Here is a 25512-nt window from a genome sequence, read left to right as displayed (position 1 = left end):
ACAGATCTGGTTGACATTCCTGCTGTCAGCATGCCAATTGCACGCTCCCTCATTGCTTGTGGCATCTGTGGCATTTTGCTGTGAGACAAAACTGCACATTCCAGGGTGGCCTTTTGTTGTGGGCAGTCTGAGGTACACCTGTGCACTACTCATGATGTCAGATCAGCATCCTGATGTGGCACACCTGTGAGGTGGGATGGATTATCTCAATATAGCAGATGTGCCCACTACCACACATTTGGACTGATTTGTGACCACTGTTTGGGAGGGATGGTTATATTGTGTATCTGGAATGAATTTTAGGTCTCTACGTCCATCCCATGGGGAATGGGAGCAAAAACAAAAGTGTTGCGTTTATATTTTTGTTGAGTGTATGTTCCAGTATGATCACAGCAGTTTCACTGCTGCATCAATCAGAGGCTTTCTTGACTTTGGGACTTACTACGGCTTTAACCCCCTGCAGAGCACGGTGTGGGCCTTGGAATTGGAGTGTGCTGTTTGACCCTGGAGAACGCTGCTCCTGGTATCTACATCCATAGCCTGGCTCTGGGCTCTGTGGCCAAGATGGATGGCAGGCTCAGGTAAAAATTTGTAGTTTTACTAATATCAGAAGAGTAAAACGTGTTTTAATGAGAGTATTTCTCAGTAATTGTGATAATCTACTCACTGACGTGTGTGTGAATCTTGAGGAGACAACGTTCAGAGTTGTGCTGACACCTGTGCCTTTGTCCAGTCGTGGAGATCAGATACTTGAGGTGGACTCGGTCAGCCTTCGTCACGCTGCTCTCAGTGAGGCCTATGCCATCCTCAGTGAGTGTGGGCCTGGGCCCATTACTCTTATTGTAAGCAGGCATCCTAATCCAAAGGTAAGACCTGATCTGCTTTTAAATAAAAAGTTCAGCCTCCTGTAAAACCGCCTTAACTGTTGGTTTGATTCAAGCTACTGGATGAAGTTGCTCCTGCATCCTCTGTCTTGATCCTCATGATGTTCCTCTCCTCCAATGACATTCAGGGGTTGTTGAGCCAAAAATGTATCACATAGCCCGGATCTACTCACCAGTTTCTAGTTTAATTGAGAATTCAAAGTAAATTGAGTCTCATTCACCCAGACAAAAACACAGTCTATGTTCCATAAACACAATCCTAGGTTTCTTTTTAGCTCTGTATATACACTAATCAAGCATCACATTATAAGGACCTGCCTAATATTGTGTCGGTCCCTCTTTTGCTGCCACACAGCCCTGAGGTATTTGGCCATGGGCTCGACTAGACCCCTGAAGGTGTCAGTTGGGGTTTGTTTGTCCAGCACATCCCACAGATGCTCGATTGGATTGACACACGGGAGCCTCGTCAACACCTCAAACTAATGGGCTACTCAAACCTTTCCTGAACCCAAGAAAGCTCCAGCTGATCCAGGAGAGAAGGACAACCGCTGCCTAAGTGAAAACCTGTAGTGATCCCATACGTGTCAGGAGTATCGGAACAGTTGAGACGCATTTTTTCTAAACACCGGGTCTCTGTGGCTTTTAAGCCCCAAAATATGCTGGTCCACCCCATGGATCGGGTCCCCCGACACAAACAGAGTAACATAGTGTGCAGGAGGATTGGCAGGATTTATACATCGGGGAAACCAAACAACCTCTGGCTAAGAGGACGGCACAAAACAGAAGAGCTACCTCGTCAGGCCAGGACTCTGCAGTCTATGCACACCTACAGGCCAGTGGACACTCTTTCAATGATGAGGATGTAACATCCTGGACAGGGGGGAGCGCTGGTTTGAGGGCGGAGTCAAGGAGGCCATTTACATGAAAAGGGAAAGACCATCTCTGAATCGAGGAGGGGCCTAAGGGTACATCTGTCACCATCTTACATGCTGTGATTGCAGCCATTCTCCAACTCTCTGTGAATGGGACTCATGGCCATTAATCAATGGTTGTTGATGGTCATATCAATGGTCATGAAACTGACCACACGGCCCGTTGTTAGTCATTGGTATTAGTAGTCACTATGCAAATATAAAATAATACATGGTCTGCAACAATGCTCAAGTTGGTGGTACGTGTCAAAGTAACATCATGAGTAGCATGACCCAATGTCTCCCACTATCACTTTGCCCAAAGCATCAGACGGCCTCCACCAGCTTTTCTTCTTATCGTAGTGCATCCTCATTCAAAAACCCCTTATTCTGTTAAATGGGATTGTCGGCACATGTGCTAATTATTGTGTTTCTGGTAGATTCCTGAAGGTTGGTGCTTTAGGATGTGTTTGTCTTTCTTGATGCTAAAATGCATCTTTTTGTGTTTCTTTGTCTCACCTCAGGTATCAGAGCAGGAGATGGATGACATCATAACTCGATCCACTCACAGGGACAAAATGAGCAGGAACAAGCACTCATTTCATTCGCAAGGTCTGACCTGTACCAGCATTCACATTTTAATTAACTGTATCAACTATTTTACTAGTTAGCTCCATCATTTTACACATGGCCCTGCTACACTATTGTAGTTTAACTACTGTGTAGGCAAGAGCACTGTTTCTTTGGTTTGTAACAAGGTTTCAATGAAGAACACTGTACTGTGACAAGACAGGGTTGATGTTGTTCACTTAGTCCTGGTCTCGCCATGGTATTAGATCACTTCCTGTTCTTGTTACGGTGCACTGTGGTGTTTTTCTGTAGGTCAATCTGTGTAGCTTGATTAACTGCAAATTTTCTCATTGAAACTTATTTCATAGTAACTTACAGGGGCTGTATTAAAGCATCATTTCTTCAGAATCACATGCAAATATTCACTAACTGTGTCCTTAGGGATTTGCTAGCTTAGTGTAGCTAATAGCTTAGCAGTTAGCCAAACCACTAGCAGCAGGTTTGTGTGTTAGGGGTTAACTGCACTTTCCTCCTCAGCTGTGCCCCAGCAGGTGACTGTGGAAGAAGTGTAGTCAAAAACAGAAGTGCCCACCAACCTGTTCAGTTCTGGGGAAAATTGATTCTGCCAGTTAATTTTCCCCAATCTGTGAAATACCTGCCAAAGAACAAAATGTGCTAGGAAGATTTTACTCTTAGAAATGTGAAACTAGAGTCCCAGCAACCATGGTCAAAGTATTCCAGGGGCCAGAGCAGGTGACACTGGAACAACTTTGAAGGCTGCATCAGCCTCTAGTCCCCTAGTATATATGTATATGTAGTGTATATGCATGTCCACATGTGGGTCTTCAAATGGCGGCTGTCCAGAAAATGATGTAACTTTTATAGATAACTTAAATGTTCAGAGGAAAACCTGTTCTTATTAGGAGAGACCCAGCATCTATACCTCTTTGGATTTTTTAGTTCTTTCTATAAAAATTGGTGAGATTGTATAAAACCCCAGTCCTACGGTCTTACAGGCCTCTTAGGAGCTTGCCTCCTCTTGTTACCAGCACCCCCCAGTTCCCATCCACACATAAACTATCCAACAAACCACACTCTCATTGCTGTGCAGCTGATACTCAGTTTTAGAATAGAATAGAATTCAACTTTATTGTCATTGCACATGCACAGGTACAGGGCAACGAAATGCAGTTTGCATCCATCCAGAAGTGCTTTAGTGATATAGATATATTACAATATATATTAGCAATAATATAGATATGTAAGTATATTAGTGAAATGGGTCTATTATGGTATGTTATAATGTACACGGTATGAGGTATGTCGTGAATATTCTATAACTATAAGTATGTACAGGCTGTAGTGAGTACAAGCTATGTACAGGCTATGAACAGGATATAAATATGAAAAACTATACAGAATATGAAATAAATAACTTTACAGAATCTGGGATATACAGTTATACAGTTATACAGTTATTTATCTATGAATCCAGACATGACGGCCTGGATGATCTTTAATGTCCTCCCTCTAAACTCAGATAAAGCTGAGGTTAAACCTTAGAAATACGGTCACTAACTTGCTCCGTGTGGCGTGTGAAAATGATGGCATCACTGAATTCTGTATTTGTCTGGGTTTGTCTGTTGTGGTTTTAATGTGTAGGTGTGTCCTGTAAGAACACCAGCCCAGCAGTGAAGGACATGCAGGAAGACAGGTCGCCTGTTCTCAGCTGGACCATGAAGAGGTTCCTTGAGCCTGCCAGCAGGGTACGTTTTCATTTAGACATATATTTAGTTTTGTTGCTACATTGATAGGTTCAGTTTCAACCTTCTTACACAATCATATAGAATAGAATAGAATAGACTTTTATTGTTATTTTACATGTACAATGAAACTGTAGGTGCTCCACACCAGCTGTGCATGGAATAAAAGTGTAACTAGAAAAAGTTGCATTTCCTGCGAAAATGCAGTGTGAATGCCGTGTAATGGAATCTAATGAAAAGAGCTGAAGTAGCAGAACTATCTGCTGAAAAGAGCTGAAGAAGCTGAAGTTTGTGCTGAAAAGAAGTGAAAAAGCATAACATTTAGCCTAAAAGAGGTGAAGGAGCTAAAATTTCTGCTGAAAAGAGGTGAACTAGCTGAAGTTTTTACTGATAAGAGTTAAAGAAGTTAAACTGTCTACTGGGAAAAAAAATGGTGCTATTACCGGGATTTAAACCCGGCCCTCCCGCTTTGAGAACGGCTGCTCATCTCTCTGAACCAAACTGGTTCTCAACTGAGTCAAACATATGATGAGAGAAAAATCTGCAGGGTGCAGAAGACGCTGAGCAAACTGCTGAAAAGAGCTGAAAAAGCTGAAGTAATTGCTGAAGATGGCTGTATTTGAAAGGGTACACCGCAGACTGTCAAGAAAGCAGTGTGCATGTGAGCACGGAAGATGTGGCAACTGCCACAGGTAGGATTCGTACCTTCGCCACTGGATCTCAGCTGCTCATCCCACTGAGCCAAACCAATTCTAGTCCCGAAGAAAGATATAAGAGAAAAAATGTGCACTGTGCAGAAGAAGCTGAATTGTGCTGAAAAGAGGTGAAGAAACTGAAATTTGTGCTGAAAAGATTTAAAGAAACTGAAAATTGTGCTGAAAAGATTTAAAGAAACTGAAAATTGTGCTGAAAAGAGCAGAAGAGGCTGAGATTTGTGCTGAAAAGAGGTGAAGTTGTTGAACTTTCTGCTAAAAGAGATGAAGAAACTGGAAATTCTGCTGATAATAGGCCAAAAAGCTGAAAAATCTGCTGAAAAGAGGTGAAGAAGCAGAACTTTCTACAGAAAAGGGGAAAGGAGCAGAACTTTGCACTGAAAAGAGGTAACAAAGCTGTAGTTTCTGCTAAAAAACAGCTGAAGAATCTGGAATTTTTGCTGAAAAGAGTTTAAAAGGTTTAACTGTTACCTGAATTTTTTTTTATTTTTTTTTTTGCCATAGGCGGGATTCGAACCCGGGCCTCCCGCTCTGCTCATCTCACTGAGCTAAAACACAGCAAAATCAGTGACCACACTTGTAATGTTGTCCTAGTCATCTTAATGTGCCAAAAAATTGCAAAAAAACCCTTAATATTTCAAAAAGTATAAAAGTTATGAGCACCAAAAGAGTAGGCGTTAGCAGAAGGAGCAGAACAGTTTAAAGTTTGAATGGTGAAAATCGGATGAAAACTGAGGGAGTAGTTAACCAGCAAAGGTCTGAGCAACTAGAATAAGGTAGAAGAAAGAATAAAGAGAAACAGGAAATCAATAGTGTGAATGCCTCTGAGGCATTTATTTATTTAGTTCCAAGTTTAATTAATTAATGACTCTTTTTATTAATTAATGGTGTATTTATCTATTCATTTTGTCACTCCTGGCCTTCCGTAGTTGGTTCTTGTTTCATCAACTTTCTTGGGGTTTTAAATAAACAGCTAATCAGTGTAACAAAGTAAATCTTACAGTTATAGTATACACCCTTTCATCCCAGTTAATGAGTTAAATGTATTTTAATAGTTTTAAACTTCCTTTCATTTCAACTTCTGTCCAATTTGGTTGTTTCTTAAACAGGGCTCCCTGAGTTCAGAGGCAGAGTTGTCTCAGTACTTCCTGCAGGAACTTTCCAGCCACTCATTCCCATCTGAATCCATGTTGATGGGCTCAGATAGTGACGATGTCCTCCACCAGATGAGCTGCATTACCTCCAAGGCTGACTGCTCATCAAAACCACATGGTAAAATGTTACTGATTAAATCCCAGGAAGACGTTTTAGGAATATTTCACAGATTTAACTTTAAAGTTTGCTTCCACCACGCTTGACATGTGAACAGTAGTTGATGAAATGAGAACTTTACTGACCTCTAAACAACACGACTGAAGTATTAAAAGGTTAACATAACTATTAGGAGTTACCAGTGATCACATTACCTGTGGCTGTTGCCATTAATACAGTGGCTAGAAGCTAAGGCTAATAATAAAATGATAATATCCACTAGGAACTAGACAGGAACAATGGGATCCTACCTTCTAACTCTATTTGATCTGCAACAAACATAAAAATGTGCTGGATTGTATCAAATGAACTCTGGACCTTTTATCTGCTCATTGTAATTGGGACAATGAGGGAATAACACACACCTGGCCATGGAACAGCTAAGAAGCCAATTGTCCCATTACTTTTGGTCCCTTAACAAGTGGGAGGCACATATGCAAACTGTTGTAATTCCTACACCTTTCACCTGATTTGGATGTAAATACCTTCAAATAAAAGCTGACAGTCTCCAGTTAAAGCACATGTTGTTCGTTTCACTTGGAATCTATTGTGGTGGTGTATAGAGCCAAAAATGTTGTGTCAATGTCCCAATATTTATGGACCTGACTGTATGTGAATATGTATATTAGTGAAATATAAGTCCTCCACAAAGTCAGGGAAAGCCCTGTAACTTACTGTAAAACTAAATATGTTCCCTGAGACACAGAGCTACAGATCCCTGAGAGTCTTAGCCAGTCAGCTAGCAGCTGTGACCAGCACACCTGTGCAGGTAATAAAAGGACAGGTAATGTTTGCCGAGCTGTTGCACACACAGCACGCTCATTTCATCAGTTGCCAAAAGGCAACTGACCAGCGTGTCCATAATGAGCTAATACTCCTGTGTGCTACATACTACAGTGTACGCTGTACACCTGCTTACTGGTTTTTGTTGCATCACTCTGTGTCTCCCAGTTAATTTGTTTACAGCTCCGCACCGCCCAGGTGGCAGAAAATGTGCATGGTATTTGCAAACTGGTTCCCAGCTCGTAACCAGCGCACTCTGCTTTCAAGGGTGAGCATTGGTTAAAGGTCATCATGTGACTGATGCAAGCCAGATCCTTTTATTTAGCAAAATTGTGATTAATCGTTAAACTTTACTGTTGAGGGGAGCGGCCACGACTCCACACACACACACATACATTAAAAAACAAAAAAGCCAGAAGAAAAGGGCACTCGGGGCATCCAAGAGGAAAGAGCCTCGAGCCCTGCCCCCACACATGCCACCGACCATTTATGAGATTTTTTTAGAGACCAAGCATTTATCATCTCTCTTTAAACAATTACACAGCATCCAGTTTTGTAAAAATTAGCTGTAAGTTCATCTTTATTTTCAGGATTCAGCCCATCGCTGACAGAAGTGGAAGACGGCCGTGTGTACAACAACATCCAAGACCAAACCTCTGCACCTCTCAGTCACCATGTGGAGGCCGTGTGCCAGCCCATCACATGGTCCAGCCCCCCCACAGCACGCAGCCCACTTCTCTGCCAGGTGAAGTGCTTCGAGGATGACCTCAGCGAGGGAGAAAATTCAGCCAGCAGCAGAAAAATTGAGCCCTTCCACAGACCCACAAAATCTGAAGCCTTTACCTGCAGTGACGTGTCACAGAGTGATTCAGCAGGTGTATTTAGCAGCTCGGTGTTAGACGGTGAAGATGGTGGAGATTTGCAGAGTGGAGGCAGAGATATACCCACAGCACTCTGTGACAGTTCCACTCAAAGTAAGGATGGTTTTCCCAATAAGTCAGAGTCACCTGGTTGTGAGTTAACCTTCATGTTCATCCACCAGCCTTTAGATCACACAGCAGGGGTGTCGAGCAGCTCTGTGCTCACTGATATGACCACCAGCAGTGAGGACTGTCCAAATCAAAGTCACGGACAGTTGGAGTCAAAGCAGTCCCCCAAGCTTGAAGCAGTGAACAGGGTCATTATGAGCACTGAAGCACCAAACCTACCCCAGCAGCAAACATCCCAAACGGATGAACCCACCCTGGCCTTGGCCCCATTCCAGCTCCCATCCCACAGCACAGGAACAAACCCCACGGTGGCTGCCGACATGATCCCCAGTCAGCTATATGAGAAGGAAGATGCCAGTGAGTTTGCAGGGATTTGTCCCATTAACACGGTGATCCTAAGAAGGAACGACGGGAATTCATTTGGGCTTGAACTGGAGATTATGTCATCACCACTGAAGCTGGTGATCGCTGGGGTGGAGCCTGGAGGTGCAGCAGAAAGGGTACGTGGGATTGCTTTCAACCCTACACCAGTGGGATGGGGGTTGGGGGTTCCCCCCAAAAAACAAAATAAATTCAACAACACAGTTTTTGGCAATAAACTGCAAAGCAAAAAAATGATGGCTGTAGCAAAGATGATACAAATTCAAATATATATGCAAAATTTTCTCTGCAAACTGAATATGAACAAGAATATTTGAATTTTCTGGTGATTCTTTAAAGGATCAAACGATTTAAGATATTAAAAATATTCCATGTAAAGGCTGAGCTTGTTTCTCTAACTGTGGTCCCAGGAGTCTGCGGGCAGGCTGCGTCCCGGAGATGAGATCGTCAAGATTGGAGATAAACTAGTTTGCTCCTCCAGCTACCAGGACATTTGTGAACTCATGCACAGCCTTCCTCTGACACTGGCCTTGGACATCAGGAGACCGATCTCAGGTAAGACGCTCACCGTGTGACTTTATTCTAAAGCTGAATAGATGAAAATGAGCAGCTCACCTGCTTCAAGAAATTACAGCCTGATGCTGTCGAGTCAGGGAGAAGATGCTGAAAGCACTGTGAAACAGGCACAGGGGACTCCAGTCTGGATTGTCCCTCATTGTGGGGTCGCAGCAGGCCTTTTATTGATCGGAGGCAGTGTTGGGAAGGTCACTTTTATAATGTATTCCACTACAGATTACAGATTACATGCCCCAAAATGTATTTTGTAATGTATTCCATTAAGTTACTCAATGTGAGTAACGTATTCTGAATACTTTGGATTACTTAACCCCTGGGGGGTCTTAGAAAAATGCATACACTATTGGTCTTAGAGCCACAAATCGACCACGCCCAAAAAAGTGCTATAAAAAATTTATATATTAATATTTTTTTCCACTTTAAATTAGCCAATCTTTTAGACCTACTTCTCCTTGAAATATTCATGTCAAGTTTTAATTACATTTCGCGGATTTTAACCCTTTATATCCCGGTTTCGTCACATGAGCGCACTGCTTTTTTTGCCCCAAAAAACAAAAAACTTGAATATTTTCCAAAAAAAACATTTGAGGTAATATTCAATTGTTATTATAATTAGGCCTTTGGATGGACTAAAGATTGGCACCAAGAGTCATTTCGATCGCCTTTTATTTTTTTTCCAGGAGCGCATTTCATAAAATGCACACTATCGACCACGCCCAAAAAGTGCAATAAAAATATTAAATATTAATTTTTTTTTTCACTTTAAATTGGTCAGTCTTTTAAAACTACTTCTCCCTGAAATATTCATATAAAGTTTTAATTATATTTTCGTTGTTTTAACCCTTTAAATTACAAAAAAACTAAGAAAAAAACTAAAAAACTAAATATTTTCCCAAAAAAACATTTGAAGTAATATTTGATTGTTATTATAATTAGGCCTTTAGATGGACTAAAGATTGGCACAAACAGTCATTTCGATCGCCTTTTATTTTTTTTTTCAGGACCAGAAAATGGTCTCCAGGCGGCAAATGCTCCTCCTCTAGCCCGGAATCGGTGCATGCTCCCGGGTTGACTCGCGACGATGACCGGGGCATGTTGCGTCGGACCCCTTTTTCCAACACACACATCCGGTACCACGTCACAACAAATACGTCATTTCCTGTTGATTAAAAAAAAAAAATCCAACCTCAAACGGTCCTGGGGCCGAAAATTGTCCCGGCCGATCAGCGGGCGAAGCCGCTGCAGCACGCCGGAAAAGAGGCGTCATTTCCCGCAGGTCTCTTTAAGCAGCCCGCTGTTTTCCAGCCCCGGGTCAAATGTGGAGCAAGGGCACCACCCGGTGGACAAATAAAAAAATTACAATTCTAAGGCCTCTTCTCCAAAACAAAAACGAAACCTAAGCCATCACCCAGATGTTAACGGTATAAATCCTGCAGTGAAAAATAGCGTTTATAAAGGGTTTCAATGGGGCACAAATCGACCCTAGGATTAATAGCGTAAGTTTATCGCTAGCTTAGCCCCTGAAGCTAATTTCCGGAAGTCATACTGAAATTTTAACAGTAAATGTGACCAAACTTTTTTTTGCAGACTTTCGCTATATTCCATTCAACACTGTGCAAATGGCAGGTAATCAAAATTTGAAAATAGCCAAAAATAGCCACAAATCGACCCAAGGCGCCCCAGGGGTTAATATATTGTCATGCTTTTTACAACTACACAAATGTCGCTATCACATCCTGCACATTCTTGTTTGTTTTTCTTTACCATTTGGCTGTTAAGCCCAACTTAATATATTTAATGTAGAGGAGCAAAGACTTGGGTATGTTTGTATAAGCTGTTTTGTCTTCTTAAAGATAATAAAAAAGCACCATCTTTCCTTAACAATATTTTTTTATTTATAAAGCTGACAAGTGGAAGAGTATTAGACAAACATAAAGTCTGCCATTGAAGAGTATTTACTGTTATGGTCACCAACATCACTTAGTTTAAAATCAAAAGTAGCCTGGCACAAGGAGAAAAAATATCAGCATTTTCAATGACTGTTTTCTTATTAGGACAAAAAAAGGCAATATATAAAATTATACTCAAAAATGAAAAATATATTATTTTGGCATTTACTGTCAATATTATTCTTCCACCAAAAATTTTAAATTACAAAAGATTTTTCAATACAACTCAGATATTCAAACTCAATGTAACAATGAGAAATTACATTTTAAACCTTACCCTAGATATAATTTTTAAAACAAGACAATATATGTTTTAATGCAACTCAGCAACATTACCTTATGGCCATTTAACAAAGGCAAGCAACAAAGAACTGTCCGAGGTGTCAGTGCTGAACTGCTTGGTTCAAAACCTTAAATGGCCCCAAAAATCAAATAATTGGCGAACAATTGCAGTAAACATATGAGGTGCTGCTTTTTGAATGCATGCCAAAAACAAATACTAAAGACTACAAAATACTGAGGTTGCAAGCCCCATCTGTGAACAATACCAGGATAGTTTCAGCAGACTACCTACATCTGTTCCGCCTAGTCTGCAGTCTAGTAAAGGCGGTTGTAACGCAGCAAGAGCACCTGTTCAAAGTGTTTGTCTGTCATGCGGTTATGGTGTCAGGTGAAGACGAGTCCTCCGTGGCTAAAGAGACGCTCGACCGGAGCAATTGACGGCAGAGTTGTATTGTGTTTTAAGAAGAGGGCTCTGATCACTGGATGTCCCATTAATGAGGTCAATGTCTTATCTGAATCTTGAAGATACCTCTGTACCTCATCCTCCGCTGTAGAACAGGTCACCTGTGTACTCTGAAAACTGAAGAAGCTGTTGTCGTCATCATCTTCTGGCTCATTTCCCACTGAGGCACGTCCAGTGGTGCTGGTGTCATTAGAAGGTTCTGTGTTGAGGAGACGGGCCTCTTGGACCATCGTTCTTCTCGTGGATTCTCTCTCATCATCTGCCATCCTTGCTTCATGGGAGGCTAATACAGCTGCAAATCGAGTGTCAATTGCTTTGATGATCGCTAAGAGGATGTGAGTTGAAAATTGCACTTGTGTCAACTTTTCAGATAACTTGGCTTTCAGACTGAGAAGGGTGGGAATCACATATCCGAAGTAGCAGTTCTTTTCCCCTGGAGCAGGTTGACTGAGTAGGCAAGCGGTTTCAGAGTGGCTGCATACTCTTTGAGAAACACTGTCTCTTGAGGATGCAGTTTTGCCACCTTCAGATGTTCACAGATTTCATTGAGCTGACTTTCAGGTAGATTCATTAGCTTCTCGATTGCATGGTACTCTGAGCTCCACCTAGTCACTGAAGGTACAACACATCTCATTTGGGCAATTTCTTCAATTACCTCAGAAGCACCTGATGAGTGATGAGCCTTATTCCAGATGGCTGCACATTTTGCCTTTGCACTCCTGTATAATTTTCTGGAAACACCCTGCTGTGAAGCAGCTTTATCAAGGTCAGTCGTGGCAATGAGATTTAGTGTGTGCGCAGCACATCGATGGTGTGGTGGCAAAAAGAAGTTCAGCTCCTCGTGTTCTTGCTCCTCCTCAAGTACTGTAGTGACATCATGAAATTGTGCATCACCTGTGTCTTCCAGATCATCTTCTGTTTTTGAATCTCCATATTCATTGAAAGCTTTTACAGAATTGCTCCCATTGTCTGTGACTGTAGCACTAACCTTGCCTCTGATATGGAATTCAGCATGAACCTGACTTATTTTGGCGGCAATAACATCATAAATGTGATGGCCTCTTATCCTCTCACATGCCAGTGCAGCAGACCTGCGATCCAATGTGTCTGACTCGATCCAGTGACATGTGATGCCAATGAAACTTCTGTGATGCGCAGTCCAGATATCTGCTGTTGTGCACACATTTTGAGTATGTAGAAGAATTTCAGTTATTGCTTCGTTCATTTTTTGGAAAGGTTTTCTCAACACGAGTCATCAATGTTTTTCTGCAAACAGGACTCCTGCCCCCACTTAGTCCTTCAACCGTCTTACGGAATGAGGTGTTCTCAACAGTAGAAAAGGGCTGCACTTCATTGACTATGAAGTCAAATACCAAGGAATTTACTCTCCTTTGGCTGATGGCTGGAGTGCTAAGGATGGCTTGTTTGAGAGGAGGAGAGGCTGTGTCTTTGCCACTTTGTTCATCACCATGATCCGATGTGTTTGCTTTGGGTAAACTGCGTATAACCCTGGGATGCGTCCTCTGGAAAAAAAAAAAAAAAGAGACCGAACAAAAGACAAAATATTACTGATGAAGAAAATAGTTTTGTATTCGAGATCACTGCAAAAAGTGCAGCCTTACCTAATGTCCACTAAGGTTGGGCGATTAGACGAATATATCGACTATCAACAATAGGTTGAGCCTTTCGCCGATTGTGTTTACAAGACGAATTTTTTATTTTTTTGCCCATGAGTAAGTATAATAATAATGTTGGTTGAAGGCAAGAGAAGCAGTCAACGGGAAATATAATAGTGATGTTTTAACGGCATGAACAAATGCAGCGATTCATTTACTCAAACTCAGAATGAAAGAACAGCAGTAGTCTATGTTCAGGAAAAAATTAAACATTTAATTTAAATAAAGAAACCGCAATGGTGGGTAGGGATACAAAGAAACTGTCTTCTTCTTCCACTTTAACTGTGTTCCAGTGTTTATGTCTTAGACACTCGACCAAACAACAAATAAGTTAAAAACCAAAATGTCACTTCCAGCGACCATAAAAAAATATCAGAGGTAAAGTTAAGGTTTTTTGTGCAATTTGGTGCATCTCAAATAAATAAATGAATAATCCAAAAAAGGAGCAATGTTAATACAGAAACTCCAACAAGGAAAACTTTCTATTTATGTTCTAGATGCGCAAATCAGTCCGTGCATGATTACATTACTCCGCCCACTAACAAGTCACCTGCGCGAATATGTTGGTTATCATCATTTGTTTGACTGACGATTGTTGGTTGGAAAATTTTTAAATCTCGCCCAACCTTAATGTCCACCTTACTGTTAATCATTTTGGGATTGCTTTCAGAACTGCACACGATAATTTGAAGCTAGCAGGTTGTTAATGCTATCCATCAAGTTTAACAGTCTATGAACTAACTTTAGCTAACGTCAGCTAACATTGTTAGCTGATGTCAGCTAACAATGTTAGCTAAAATCACAGCAATATCACATCGAAGCTACTGAAGTGGCACATAGCCCAGGTAGCTACCACAACTAAAATGAGATATTTGCAGTAGGCTAACGTTAGTTTTTAAAAATAACTTACTTGATTTGTTAGGTTGGAGGTGGAGTTTTTGGCGAGGAGAGCATCTTCTTTTTTTGCATTGCACTGTTAAATTTCGCCCATCCCTTTCTTCTTTGAATATGAAATGGTGTTGGAACTTCCAAGTCCGAAACTCTGTTGCGCTGGCGCTGGCTCCGGGTCCATCGTGTGATTGACGCCACCAACAGGACGCGTTTTCTTTTTACAGCCTCTTCTCGCGTGTTTTGTTTGGGTTTCCAGCCGCAATGCGCAGCGTGGAATGACCAGAATTACAGAGGACTGCCATGTAATCCATTTATAACAAAGTAACTGTATTCTAAATACCACCCTTTTAAACAGTAACTGTAACGGAATACAGTTACTCATATTTTGTATTTTAAATACGTAACGGCGGTACATGTACTCTGTTACTCCCCAACACTGATCGGAGGGTTGGTGGTTCAATCCCTGCTGAATATACTGGACGGGATACTAAACCCAACTTGCTCTCTGATGCATCCATCGGAGTGTGAATGTCTCTGAATGTTAGATAGAAAGCAGTTAAATAGAAAAAGTTTTTGTGTGAATGGATGAAAGAGCCTAGTTGTGTAAAGCTTTGAGAAAATAGAAAAGCTCCATTTAAAAACCGTATATATGGACTGCCCAGCTGATTGGCCAATGTCAGACGAGAATAAAAACAAACATTGGCTACTCAGAGCTTTAGACTCTTCCTTCCACCCAACCCTTTCTACATTTCCTCAGTGCAGTAATAATATGTTTATAGCTGCTGTGGTCTGCGTCTCATCACACAGTTGTCTTTGCATTGGGGAAGAAGCACTAACAATATACAGGCTGGATTCCTGATTAGATGCTCAGCTACACTAAGCAGCTGAACATGTCACTTCTGTCACGCTACACTGCTCGTTCACTTTCTGCAGCCTGCCCATCAGCTTACACTCAAACCTCCAGCTGCTGGGAGGAAAACCGTCTCCACTTAATGGTTACGACATGATTAAATCGTATATGTGTGTGTCTTTGAATGTGCGCTTACACTGCTGTGTAGTGCTGTTTCTAAGCCACCAGGTAGTGTTACTCTTTAAGCTTTCACATAGACTGCTGTGTGTTTTCCTTTAATGCTGACCTCAGATGTAGGATCAGCATCCCCGCTCTCTCCTCCCCAAAGCAACCTGCACGCCTCTGACTCTCTGTTCACGGTGACTAACCTTTATATTTTACTTTTAATGACCAATATTAGATTTGCCCTGTAGCTTCACACTAGGCGTAGTGTAACATTAATCTTTATGTAACACAGAGATTGCTGTGGGGCACTAAAACGGGGAGTCTTTCCACATGTCTGTTTTAAAGTCATCATGTCTCTCTGAGTAAACATGTCATCATAGATCAACATTACTGATAAGCAGGCGAAGGAAAAAGGAGGAAAAGTCACTTCCTCTGATGATAACCTGTCCATATACGCTGCTCCTGACAGTTTCAGTTCTGTAACTGGTAAACAGAGACTTCTTCACATCTTTGCATGTTAGACACTAAAGTGCAAACATGTGTAATACAAGAGAGAGCAGTCGATCATGTGACTTCCTGGATCAGCCACAGCAATGTCTCCAGCTAAGTCCTGCAGTTGACCAGCTGAGTATACATCTGTGTACAGTAGCTTTAGTCTTTCCTTATGAGATTGTAGATTATAATATAATGCAACCCTTTTGATGCATATCACTGTATCGTATGTAATAGTATTGTACAGTGTGGCTGTATGCATTCCCTCTGTATGTTAGGAGTCAGCAGTTCACAGCAATGACTGTATCAAATATAACACAGTTGATAGAGTCATTGGTTCAAATCAGAGAGAAATCCATTCGGGTTCATTTCACGCTGCTAACATGAGAAAAGGTCTTTAATCACTTCACCTTCATGACGGCGCCTCACCTCTCATGCAACAGGCTGAATTACATAGATACATGTTATATAGTGGTGCAGCGGATCGCGGTTGATCCGTAATCTGAACCGATCCCACTCCACGGTTCGGCACGCACGTGGTCCGAAGATTCGAAAAAGAAGAAAAAAAAGTATGTGTATGGTGCGCGTGGTAGGTCTGTCAAGCGATAGCTATGGCCAGCGCTAGCGGTCCAAGTGGAGGAGCAGAGGAGTTTGTGGCATTTAAGCAGCCCTTTGCTGCCCAGCCCGACCGGGCTAAAGCTATTACAGAAGCTACTGGGGTGTTTAGCTGCAGACGGGAGGCCGTATTCTGTTGTGCAAAACAAGGGGTTTAAACTATGATGAATGTGCTTGAGCCACGCTATGATATCCGGTTGCGCGTCCACTTTAGTGGCAAGATCATTCCAAGCATGTATGAGCAGGAGAAGTTTAAAGTTATGGCTGAACTGTCCCAGGCATCTTCTGTTGCCCAACTACTACAAATGGGTGGAGCTCCAGGGCAGCGGAGTGCGATGTAATGAGCAGTGTGTATTATTGTAGGGTCTACCTTACAATATAAAGCACCTTGAGGCGACTGTTGTTGTGATTTGGCGCTTTATAAATAAAACTGAATTGAATTGAATTGAGTGGTAGATACAAAGCCCTATACTGCACTATATTGTACCATAATTTTTTTTAATAACTGCGTGGAATGAATCTTGAGTTGAATGTTTTTAACAGGCAAAAAATACTTCAATAAGTAAATGTTAAATTTTTGTCTTTTTTCCTTTTTTGCTGATCCGAAAATTGATCAGATCCAAACTGTGAGATTTTTGATCCGTTGCATCACTAATATGTACACATAAATAATTAAACTTACACATCAAATTATATCATATAAATTACAATTCACTGGTTTCATATTTAAAAAAATATGTAATGTAAATTATTCGTTGTTACCAACCTCCTCTCATTCGATCCTGATCTTTTCATGTCTTGTGCCAGCTGTAGATCGACTGCTCAGCCTGGGAGGGACTGTGTGGTCACAGAGCAGTGATGGATCCACAGTGGATCCAGCCAAATCTGTTCAGGGGGGGACTGATCAAGTAATAAGAACACATTTAGGAAAAGCCACAATCCAACCAGACTGTAACTTGCCCATCGTCAATGTAGACGACGTGTTATCAGATGTGAGCCACGACACCAGTGAGGAAATATCATGTGATGAGCCTGAAACCTGCTGTCCAGGCCAACATGGTGCAGCCCTGTGTGAGAAGCCTCCTTTGGAAGCCAGAGATGAAAAGGGTGCTGCCTTTCTGATGAATAAATGTGTGAACCAACAGAAAGAAGGCAGCTCTGCAGTTTTCAGCGGATCAGGTCCAGAAAAATCAAATCCTAGTTGTAAACACATGGATCCCACTGCAGATGTCAGTGGTTCAAACAGTGACTGCAGTGCAGTGGTAAAGAACATGGCAGATGGTATTGGTGGTGTCTCTTCTACACGGTCACCATGCCAGTTTCTTAACAGTACAGCACCTGTTTCTGCTACAGAGCCACACTTTGACAGAGTTAAAGCGTGTGCAGCATCCAGACACACGAGCGTTTACAGAAACCATGCTCCACCAGCAGCCCACTCCGTCACTGAAAATCTGCATGCAGACGTCTCCCAAAGATCAGATTTACTGAGGTGTGACGACACACAAACATATTCAGTGGAATCCAACCCCTCAGGCTCCAGGCTATCCAAAATGTCAGCGTCAGTGAGCAACAATCACAAAGTCGTGCAGTGTAAAGATACGTTAAAGCCTGACGCTCGCTCCTTACCTAAGACAAGCTCAAAGCTGAAACACCTCGGTTACTCAGACAGTCCTGTGTGGAGGAGTAACTTCAGACTTCAGGTTGAAAGTGGTCCTTCCACACTTAAAGGTTTGAGTATTAAAAAGAAGAACAGCCCAGAGGAGCCTCTTCAAAAACTGTTGGGGAGTCCAGTCCCTGCAGATACAAAGGCTTCCTTCAGGCAGTCAACAAATCCAGCAGCTGTGGTAACCATTGGGATTTTGAAGCCCACTAACCAGCCTGATGTCAGGAGTGGTCTAGCTGTGGCCGGAGCAGGTGACACAAAGCAAATAATGACTGAGCATGGAAATTCAGATGGAGCTTTGCAAACTGTGCAGCTGCCCAAAAAAGATATGCACGTAGGTTACGAAGCAAAAGCTGAATCACATGGACCTGCCACTCAGAGGACATTCATGGAAGTGCGACTGTCTTCCTCATCATCATCATCATCATCGTCAGCAGCAGCAGCAGCAGCTATGTCACATAGAGACAAAAAGGTTTCAAAAGAAAATAAACACAGAAATGATACAGATGCACGATTAGCAGCAATGCATTCATCCACTGTCACCGCAGAAGAAAGAACAGCTGCCTCGGTCACCAACACAGCATTTCATTCACTGTCTTCTACAGCAGCTCATTCAACAAGTAAAGGTTTCAAACCTGTGACAGTTATGGAGACAGAAGAGACAGCGAAGTCCAGCACATCCAGACTGTCCACACAGACCCTGTCCACACGGACCCTGTCCACACAGACTCTGTCCGCACACACTGCCTCGTCTGCAGAGTACAGTCCTTTCTCTGTCCGACATAAAATCAAATCCTTTGAGAATCTGGCTAATGTTGACAAGCCCCTGGTGAAAAGCAGTGATCCTCAGCCGTATGCGCTGGCATATAGAGCCCCGCTGAACCAAAGGATTGCAGGTTATATGGAACTGGTTAATGCTGTTGACTTCCGGACACGGCAAAGGAGTTTTAGCTCTTATGTGGAAAATCTGCTTCCAGCCACATCCTGTTCTCTTCGTCTTCGTAAGTCTTCTAAGAATGAAGTTCACAAAGCTCCAGATGGGGCTGCACCACACACTCCTCCAGTGCTGCGCAAGAAACATGGCAGACTTCTCTACAGTAGGTTACGGCAGCTCAGGGCTCTCAGCATGCCTGAGCTGGAAAAACTGTGCAAAGAGGACGTTGCAGGAGGGTGCAGCAATGCAGATAAAACAGACTCTGACACCCAGTCCACTATAGCCCCAGTGACTGACAGCTTTCCAACCTGTGCAACTCCAATGAAAGCAGATTTGAACAGCGTTAACCACAGTGAGGCTGAAGTCACTGAAGAGACTGCTCAGAGGACCCGAGAGACCCATGGCCGGCAGCTCGGCTGGTCCATCAGGTGAGACTTTAAACCAGTCATTGTAAATCACAGCAGCTGCTTTGCTCCAAACATAACTGTGAAATGTGGGTGAAAAAAACACATTAAATGTCCTGATTCGATGGCTTTTTCTCTGCAGTTTAGAGGAGCTGTCGGCTTCACCTGTGAGTCAGTGTAAACTGGAAACACTGCTGTCCTCACTAACAGCGAAAGCTTACATATCAACCCTGCTTCAGCAAACCAAGGTAATGTCTCACTGCAGATACAGAGTCCAGCTGAGTTTGAGTGTTCTTTATTTGTCTCTCTGTGTGTTTTGCAGACTAACAGAAATACTCGTCTTGTTGTCCTGAGTAAAGGAGAAGGTTCAGGACTTGGTTTCAGTATTGCTGGAGGAGTTGACCTCGAGCAAAAGGACATAACTGTAAGTACAAGATGTTGAATCTCTGTTCAGATTCACATCCTTCAGATTTAAACAATAATGTACGGTGACTGTTGCAACAATTTAAAGCACATTTTCTTGCACATTCATTTACTTGCCTTGAATGCCTCACTAAGATATGAAGATTCAGTTAGTCCAGAAAATCTCAAGAAAAGTTTCTTCAAGAGCAAAATGCACCAAACAGTGTGACAAAGCCCACTCTGCTGAGGGAAAGTTCATTAGAGTCACCAGCTACAGAGGTCAAAGGTTACCAGCAGCTCAGATTACAAAACACAACAAGCCTTTCAAAACTTCAAGCAGCAGACATTTGAGGACTTACAGGATCTATAAGGACTTAGAGGACGTTTGAGGACTTACAGGATCTATAAGGACTTAGAGGACGTTTGAGGACTTACAGGATCTATAAGGACTTAGAGGACGTTTGAGGACTTACAGGACCTTTAAGGACTTACAGGACGTTTGAGGACTTACAGGACGTTTGAGGACTTACAGGACGTTTGAGGACTGACAGGATCTTTAAGGACTTACAGGATCTTTAAGGACTTACAGGGTGTTTGAGGACTTACAGGACCTTTGAGGACTTACAGGACCTTTGAGGACTTACAGGACGTTTGAGGACTCACAGGACGTTTGAGAACTTACAGGACCTTTGAGGACTTACAGGATGTTTGAGGACTTACAGGACCTTTGAGGACTTACAGGATCTTTGAGGATTTACAGGACCTTTAAGGACTTACAGGACCTTTGAGGACTTACAGGATCTTTGAGGACTTACAGGATCTTTGAGGACTTACAGGATCTTTGAGGACTCACAGGGTCTTTGAGGACTTACAGGGTCTTTGAGGACTTACAGGAGGTTTTAGGACTCACAGGATCTTTGAGGACTTACAGGACGTTTGAGGACTTACAGGACCTTTGAGGACTTACAGGATCTTTGAGGACTTACAGGGTCTTTGAGGACTTACAGGACCTTTGAGGACTTACAGGATCTTTAAGGGCTTGCAGGATCTTTGAGGACTTACAGGACCTTTAAGGATTTACAGGACGTTTGAGGACTTACAGGATCTTTGAGGACTTACAGGGTCTTTGAGGACTCACAGGACCTTTGAGGACTTACAGGGTCTTTGAGGACTTACAGGATCTTTGAGGACTCACAGGATCTTTGAGGACTCACAGGACCTTTGAGGACTTACAGGACGTTTGAGGACTTACAGGGTCTTTGAGGACTTACAGGACCTTTGAGGACTTACAGGACCTTTGAGGACTTACAGGACCTTTGAGGACTTACAGGATCTTTGAGGACTCACAGGGTCTTCGAGGACTTACAGGAGGTTTTAGGACTCACAGGATCTTTGAGGACTTACAGGACCTTTGAGGACTTACAGGATCTTTGAGGACTTACAGGGTCTTTGAGGACTTACAGGACCTTTGAGGACTTACAGGACCTTTGAGGACTTACAGGATCTTTGAGGACTCACAGGACCTTTGAGGACTTACAGGATGTTTTGCTAACATTTTGGTGCCACAGCACAGCTTCAGGTCCAGTGGAGTCTTGATGGCTCAGCCCTGTTTTGGCAGCAAAGGGGGACTGACAAAATATTAGGCAGGTGGTCATAATGTTGTGTTTGATCAGTGCACTTAATTAGTTCATGGCAGATGCAGAAAGGACTGGTTAACCTGAGAGCAACAGTGATCGACTGAAATCAGTCACATATTGCTCAGTGAGTAACTGTCACTGTTGCACCAACTCACCGTGACCTCTCACAGTTTTGTAAAGGCCATGATCCTCCAATAATTCAGGAGACCCATCTGCTTAATGAACACATAATAAATGTATTTAATACATGACTGAATGATATGTATTATTAATATGTTTTTGTCCTCAGGTTCATCGGGTCTTCACGAAAGGTGCAGCTGGTCTTGAAGGTACAATCCAAAGAGATGACAGCATTTTATCCATAAATGGCACCAGTCTGGAGGGTAAAACACACGCAGAGGCTAGATCCTGTCTTCATCAAGCCAAGCAGTCCAACCAGGTCTTAGTGGTCATTCACAGAGACAAAGACAGTGTGCAGTGTATCTCTGACAGACAAGCCTCGGCTACCCAGAAGTCTTTGGAGCGTAGCGGAGGTAGGTTTCCATCTCCAGTGGGTACACAGAGCTTCCTGTAATATTCTCATTGGCTGTAACGTCGGTTTCAAATCACTCTGATGCTGTCTGACTTAGAGTACTTCTTTCGTCAGAGCATTTGACCCTTTTAAATACAAACATTAACCTTGCAAACAGCTCTGCCCGTGGTGTGGTTTCTGCAATCAGCTGAAGTCCAGCGGTCAGCAGCAGCATCCTCTCTTAGGTTTATATCTAACTTCTGTCCTTCTTGGTGTGGGATGTCTTTCAGCTGTGGATGTCAGTCCAGATGGTGCTGTAACAGTGGAGCTTCATAATACTTCTGTTGGACTGGGCTTCAGTCTGGAGGGGGGCAGGTCTTTGAGCCACGGAGACAGGCCTCTCACTGTCAAACGCATCTTTAAAGGTGACTTTTTCTTCTCAGACAAAATGCACACACACTGTGACGTCACAGTGTGTGTGCCGCTGTTAACAATGAACACAAGGTTTCCATGTGACGTAAACTGTGTCTTTGTAACTGCTGGTGTCACAGACGATAATGCTAACATGAATACTGATTCTTGTTTGTTAAAGATTTTATCACATAAACCTTCGGGCTCAAACATAAACATAATGCTACATAGATAACTAGCTTAGCAAACAAATTCAGCCTGGTGTGAATCACAGGGAACATGACTAAAGTCGTTCCACCTCCTGTGTTTCAGTGTACACTCCTTCCTGGTTTCATTCATGCTTTCTTAAAAAAAAATCCCAAAACGGTCATTCTCTTATTTTGTAGGTGCATTTGTAATGAACAGCAGGGATCAGGGGATAGGGCACACTCACTGCAATTCTTGGGACTTTAATCATGAAGCTACAGCAGCAGTTCTGCTTGCATTTGCACAAACTTAACGTATATTTTTCCGGGTCTTTAGCCACAGACACAGATACTTTCATCAGTGGGACACAGAGTGGACGCTACCTTTGTGTTCGTTCATTCAGTAAAAGTTAGTGATTGAAGCCGACTTCAGTGCAGTGTTTGAGCATCAGAAGAGAAAGTAAACACAGCCATCACAGTGAGATCAGTTTATTTTCTTTACCCCTAATTTCTTTAAGAGCTTTAATAGCTGTAGTGCTACTGGGAGAAACACAAAATCTAAGCTGTTTACACTGTGTCTGCCTTAAATCAAACAACGTGACTGTTATAACAGCATTGGCATTTCTGTTTGGATGGAAACTTGTTTCCCCCACAGCATTTTCCTCTTGTGGTCAAAATTTGTTGCATAACTTAAAATTTGTGGCACTTGGGTTAGCACGGTTACCTCACAGTAGGAAGGTCCTGAATTCAGTTGTCTGTGTGCACGTTCTCCCCGTGTTTGCCCGGGTTCTCTCCGGCTTCATCCCACAGTCCACAGACATGCAGTCAGTCGGGTTGGGTTAACTGGTGATTCTAGATTGTCCACAGGTGTAAATGTTCGTGTGAATGGTTGTCTGTCTTTCTGTGACAGACTGGTCACCTGTCCAGGGTTTACTCTGCCTCTCGCCCTATGATAGCTGGGATAGGCTCCACCCCCCTGCGACCATGATAAGGATAAACAGAAGAGGATGAATAGATGGAATGCTGGAAAGTTCAACAAAATCAAACTTTACATTTGTTGAACTTTGACCTCAGTGACCATGACAGCTGCATGCGTGTTTTCTTGGAACGGCCACACTGAAAGTAATGATTGCAGTGTATCCTGTGTGAAAGTACCTTTATTATTTATTTAAACACAAATCTTTGACTTAATTCAAATAATGAGAGTCTGTGAGATATGCATATATTAGAGGAGAAATCAGAGGCTTAAATCTGACAGACACTGACAGGGAAGGTTGGTTATAGCCAGGTGAATGGCCATCTCTCAAATCATAGCTATAATTTGAATATATCTTCAGCGTGTAGATCATAAGTAGACCAGAGTAAAATAAGGAGCTTTATCTGAGTCTGAATTGCTGTTCATGTCTAACACAGGAGGAGCTGCAGAGCTTTCCGGACTTATCGAGGTTGGCGATGAAGTCCTGTCTATCAATGGCGGTTCTCTGGAGGGACTCATGCACCATGATGCCTGGAAAATGATCAAAGCCACTAATGAAGGGCCTAACCAGCTCCTCATACGCAAGCAGAGCAATGTGATGGTAAAAAACAAGGAAACGGAGTCCTGACAGGCTCTACTGTTCAAGCGGATACGTTTAAAAAAAGCAGTTATACATTTTGATGGTTGGACTTTTTGGTTAGCCTTTTTAAAATATCTTTGTATTTAATAATTGGCTGGACACTATTGTGGTGCATAATACGTAATTATGATTTTTCGAATGAAGAGTTCAGTTTATTTATAATAAATTAACTTTTGAACACTCAGAAATAATACATTTGTAAGGCATTCCTTTTTTAAAATAAAGTTGATATGTTGACAGAAAATTTGCAGGTGACTGTGGCTCTAGCATTCCAGCTTATACATCCACACTATATGCCTCTGTACCTATTCACCTATATGGACATCAAGACGAGGGAGCTCTTTGCCATTAATGGAGGAGTTCAGGTATCGGGTATGAAGGTAGCCGATATGGACAATGGCTCCATCCGGTGCTGCAGCCATCTTTCCAGTGCTGGACACAGATATGTGTATATATATATATATACATGTATATACACATGTATATATATATACACATGTATATACAGCTAGAGGGCATATATGGTATCACTCTTGGCTGGAAGCAGTGCTTAAACAATGGAAAAAACACAAACTTTGTCCAAAAACCTCTCATGTTCAGCTGTTTTTTTGTAAAAAGATAACAATGTTAGCCTTTTCTGCAGCTATGGGGCATATATGGTATCACTCTTGGCTGGAAGCAGTGCTTAAACAATGGAAAAAACACAAACTTTGTCCAAAAACCTCTCATGTTTAGCTGTTTTCCACTTTTTCTTTGGTCATTTTAGCCTTTTTGTCCAGGGTGAAGGGAGTATCTGCCATCAAACAAGAAGACAGCCGCATGTAACTACGAGGGTGTTTGCTAGTTCACCTTACATGCATTAATGTAATAACGTGGTTAGCCTACTCAACGTAAATTACACACGAACAACATGAAGCTACTCACGCAGAGAAGAACGGCTGCTGCTGCATCATCATCCTCATCATTTCTGCTACACTGGCAGGGCTAGGGGCCAGGACTCTCCTCTTCTGGTTCTTGGGGGATGTTGCTAACTCCGGTCCGATAACAGGCAACCCACCCGCAGTAGATGCGCTCGGTGTGAGGTCTCGCAGCAAGCTATCAAATACGGCGCATTTTTCGGCTTTTAAAAAAAACGCTATGTGTCGCCAGGTGTTTCATCGGATTTGAGGTGTTACCTCCTTTGACAGTATCACAGTATCAGCTTAAAGCACTTGTTGCTGCTGAGTTTGCATCTTTTGCTGTGAAGTACAGCCAGACTTTGACCGCTTCGCCTTGGGCATTTTAATCTGTAGCTCTGCTCTAAAAGAACGTACGTACCTGGACCCGCCTACTATCATTGGAAATGTAAAATGATTGGCTAGAATTCAAAGTGTATGACATCTCAGGAAAATAAAGCACCGAAATAAGGCACCGAAATGTGCGCTGCTTTTCGGTCTGGTTACTACCGTTTATGTCAGAACCAGTGCCACCATGGCACCGGACACC

General features: G+C 42.4%; 1 protein-coding gene across 1 annotated transcript in view; it reads left to right on the top strand.

Annotated features, from left to right (window-relative positions):
* Positions 1-24218, top strand: part of pdzd2 (PDZ domain containing 2) — a 100398-nt gene extending 76180 nt beyond the window's left edge. Inside the window, exons 15-27 of the mRNA XM_086313120.1 lie at positions 464-581; positions 734-866; positions 2320-2407; positions 4028-4131; positions 5951-6113; positions 7526-8424; positions 8716-8860; positions 17072-19289; positions 19408-19513; positions 19588-19689; positions 21594-21837; positions 22106-22240; positions 23825-24218. Coding sequence (XP_086169246.1) covers positions 464-581; positions 734-866; positions 2320-2407; positions 4028-4131; positions 5951-6113; positions 7526-8424; positions 8716-8860; positions 17072-19289; positions 19408-19513; positions 19588-19689; positions 21594-21837; positions 22106-22240; positions 23825-24015 — 4646 coding nt within the window. The 3' untranslated portion in view covers positions 24016-24218. The remainder of the gene's footprint in view (positions 1-463; positions 582-733; positions 867-2319; positions 2408-4027; positions 4132-5950; positions 6114-7525; positions 8425-8715; positions 8861-17071; positions 19290-19407; positions 19514-19587; positions 19690-21593; positions 21838-22105; positions 22241-23824) is intronic.
* Positions 24219-25512: the final 1294 nt, after the last annotated feature.

Source organism: Aulonocara sp. 'chitande type north' Nkhata Bay, linkage group LG12, assembly GCF_057382095.1.
Source record: "Aulonocara sp. 'chitande type north' Nkhata Bay isolate Kocher_YH1m ecotype deep benthic linkage group LG12, A_spYH_male_GT1.1, whole genome shotgun sequence".
NCBI lineage: Eukaryota > Metazoa > Chordata > Actinopteri > Cichliformes > Cichlidae > Aulonocara > Aulonocara sp. 'chitande type north' Nkhata Bay.
The sequence above is the reverse complement of the archived record's forward strand: the minus strand, read 5'-3'. Positions and strand labels throughout refer to the sequence as shown.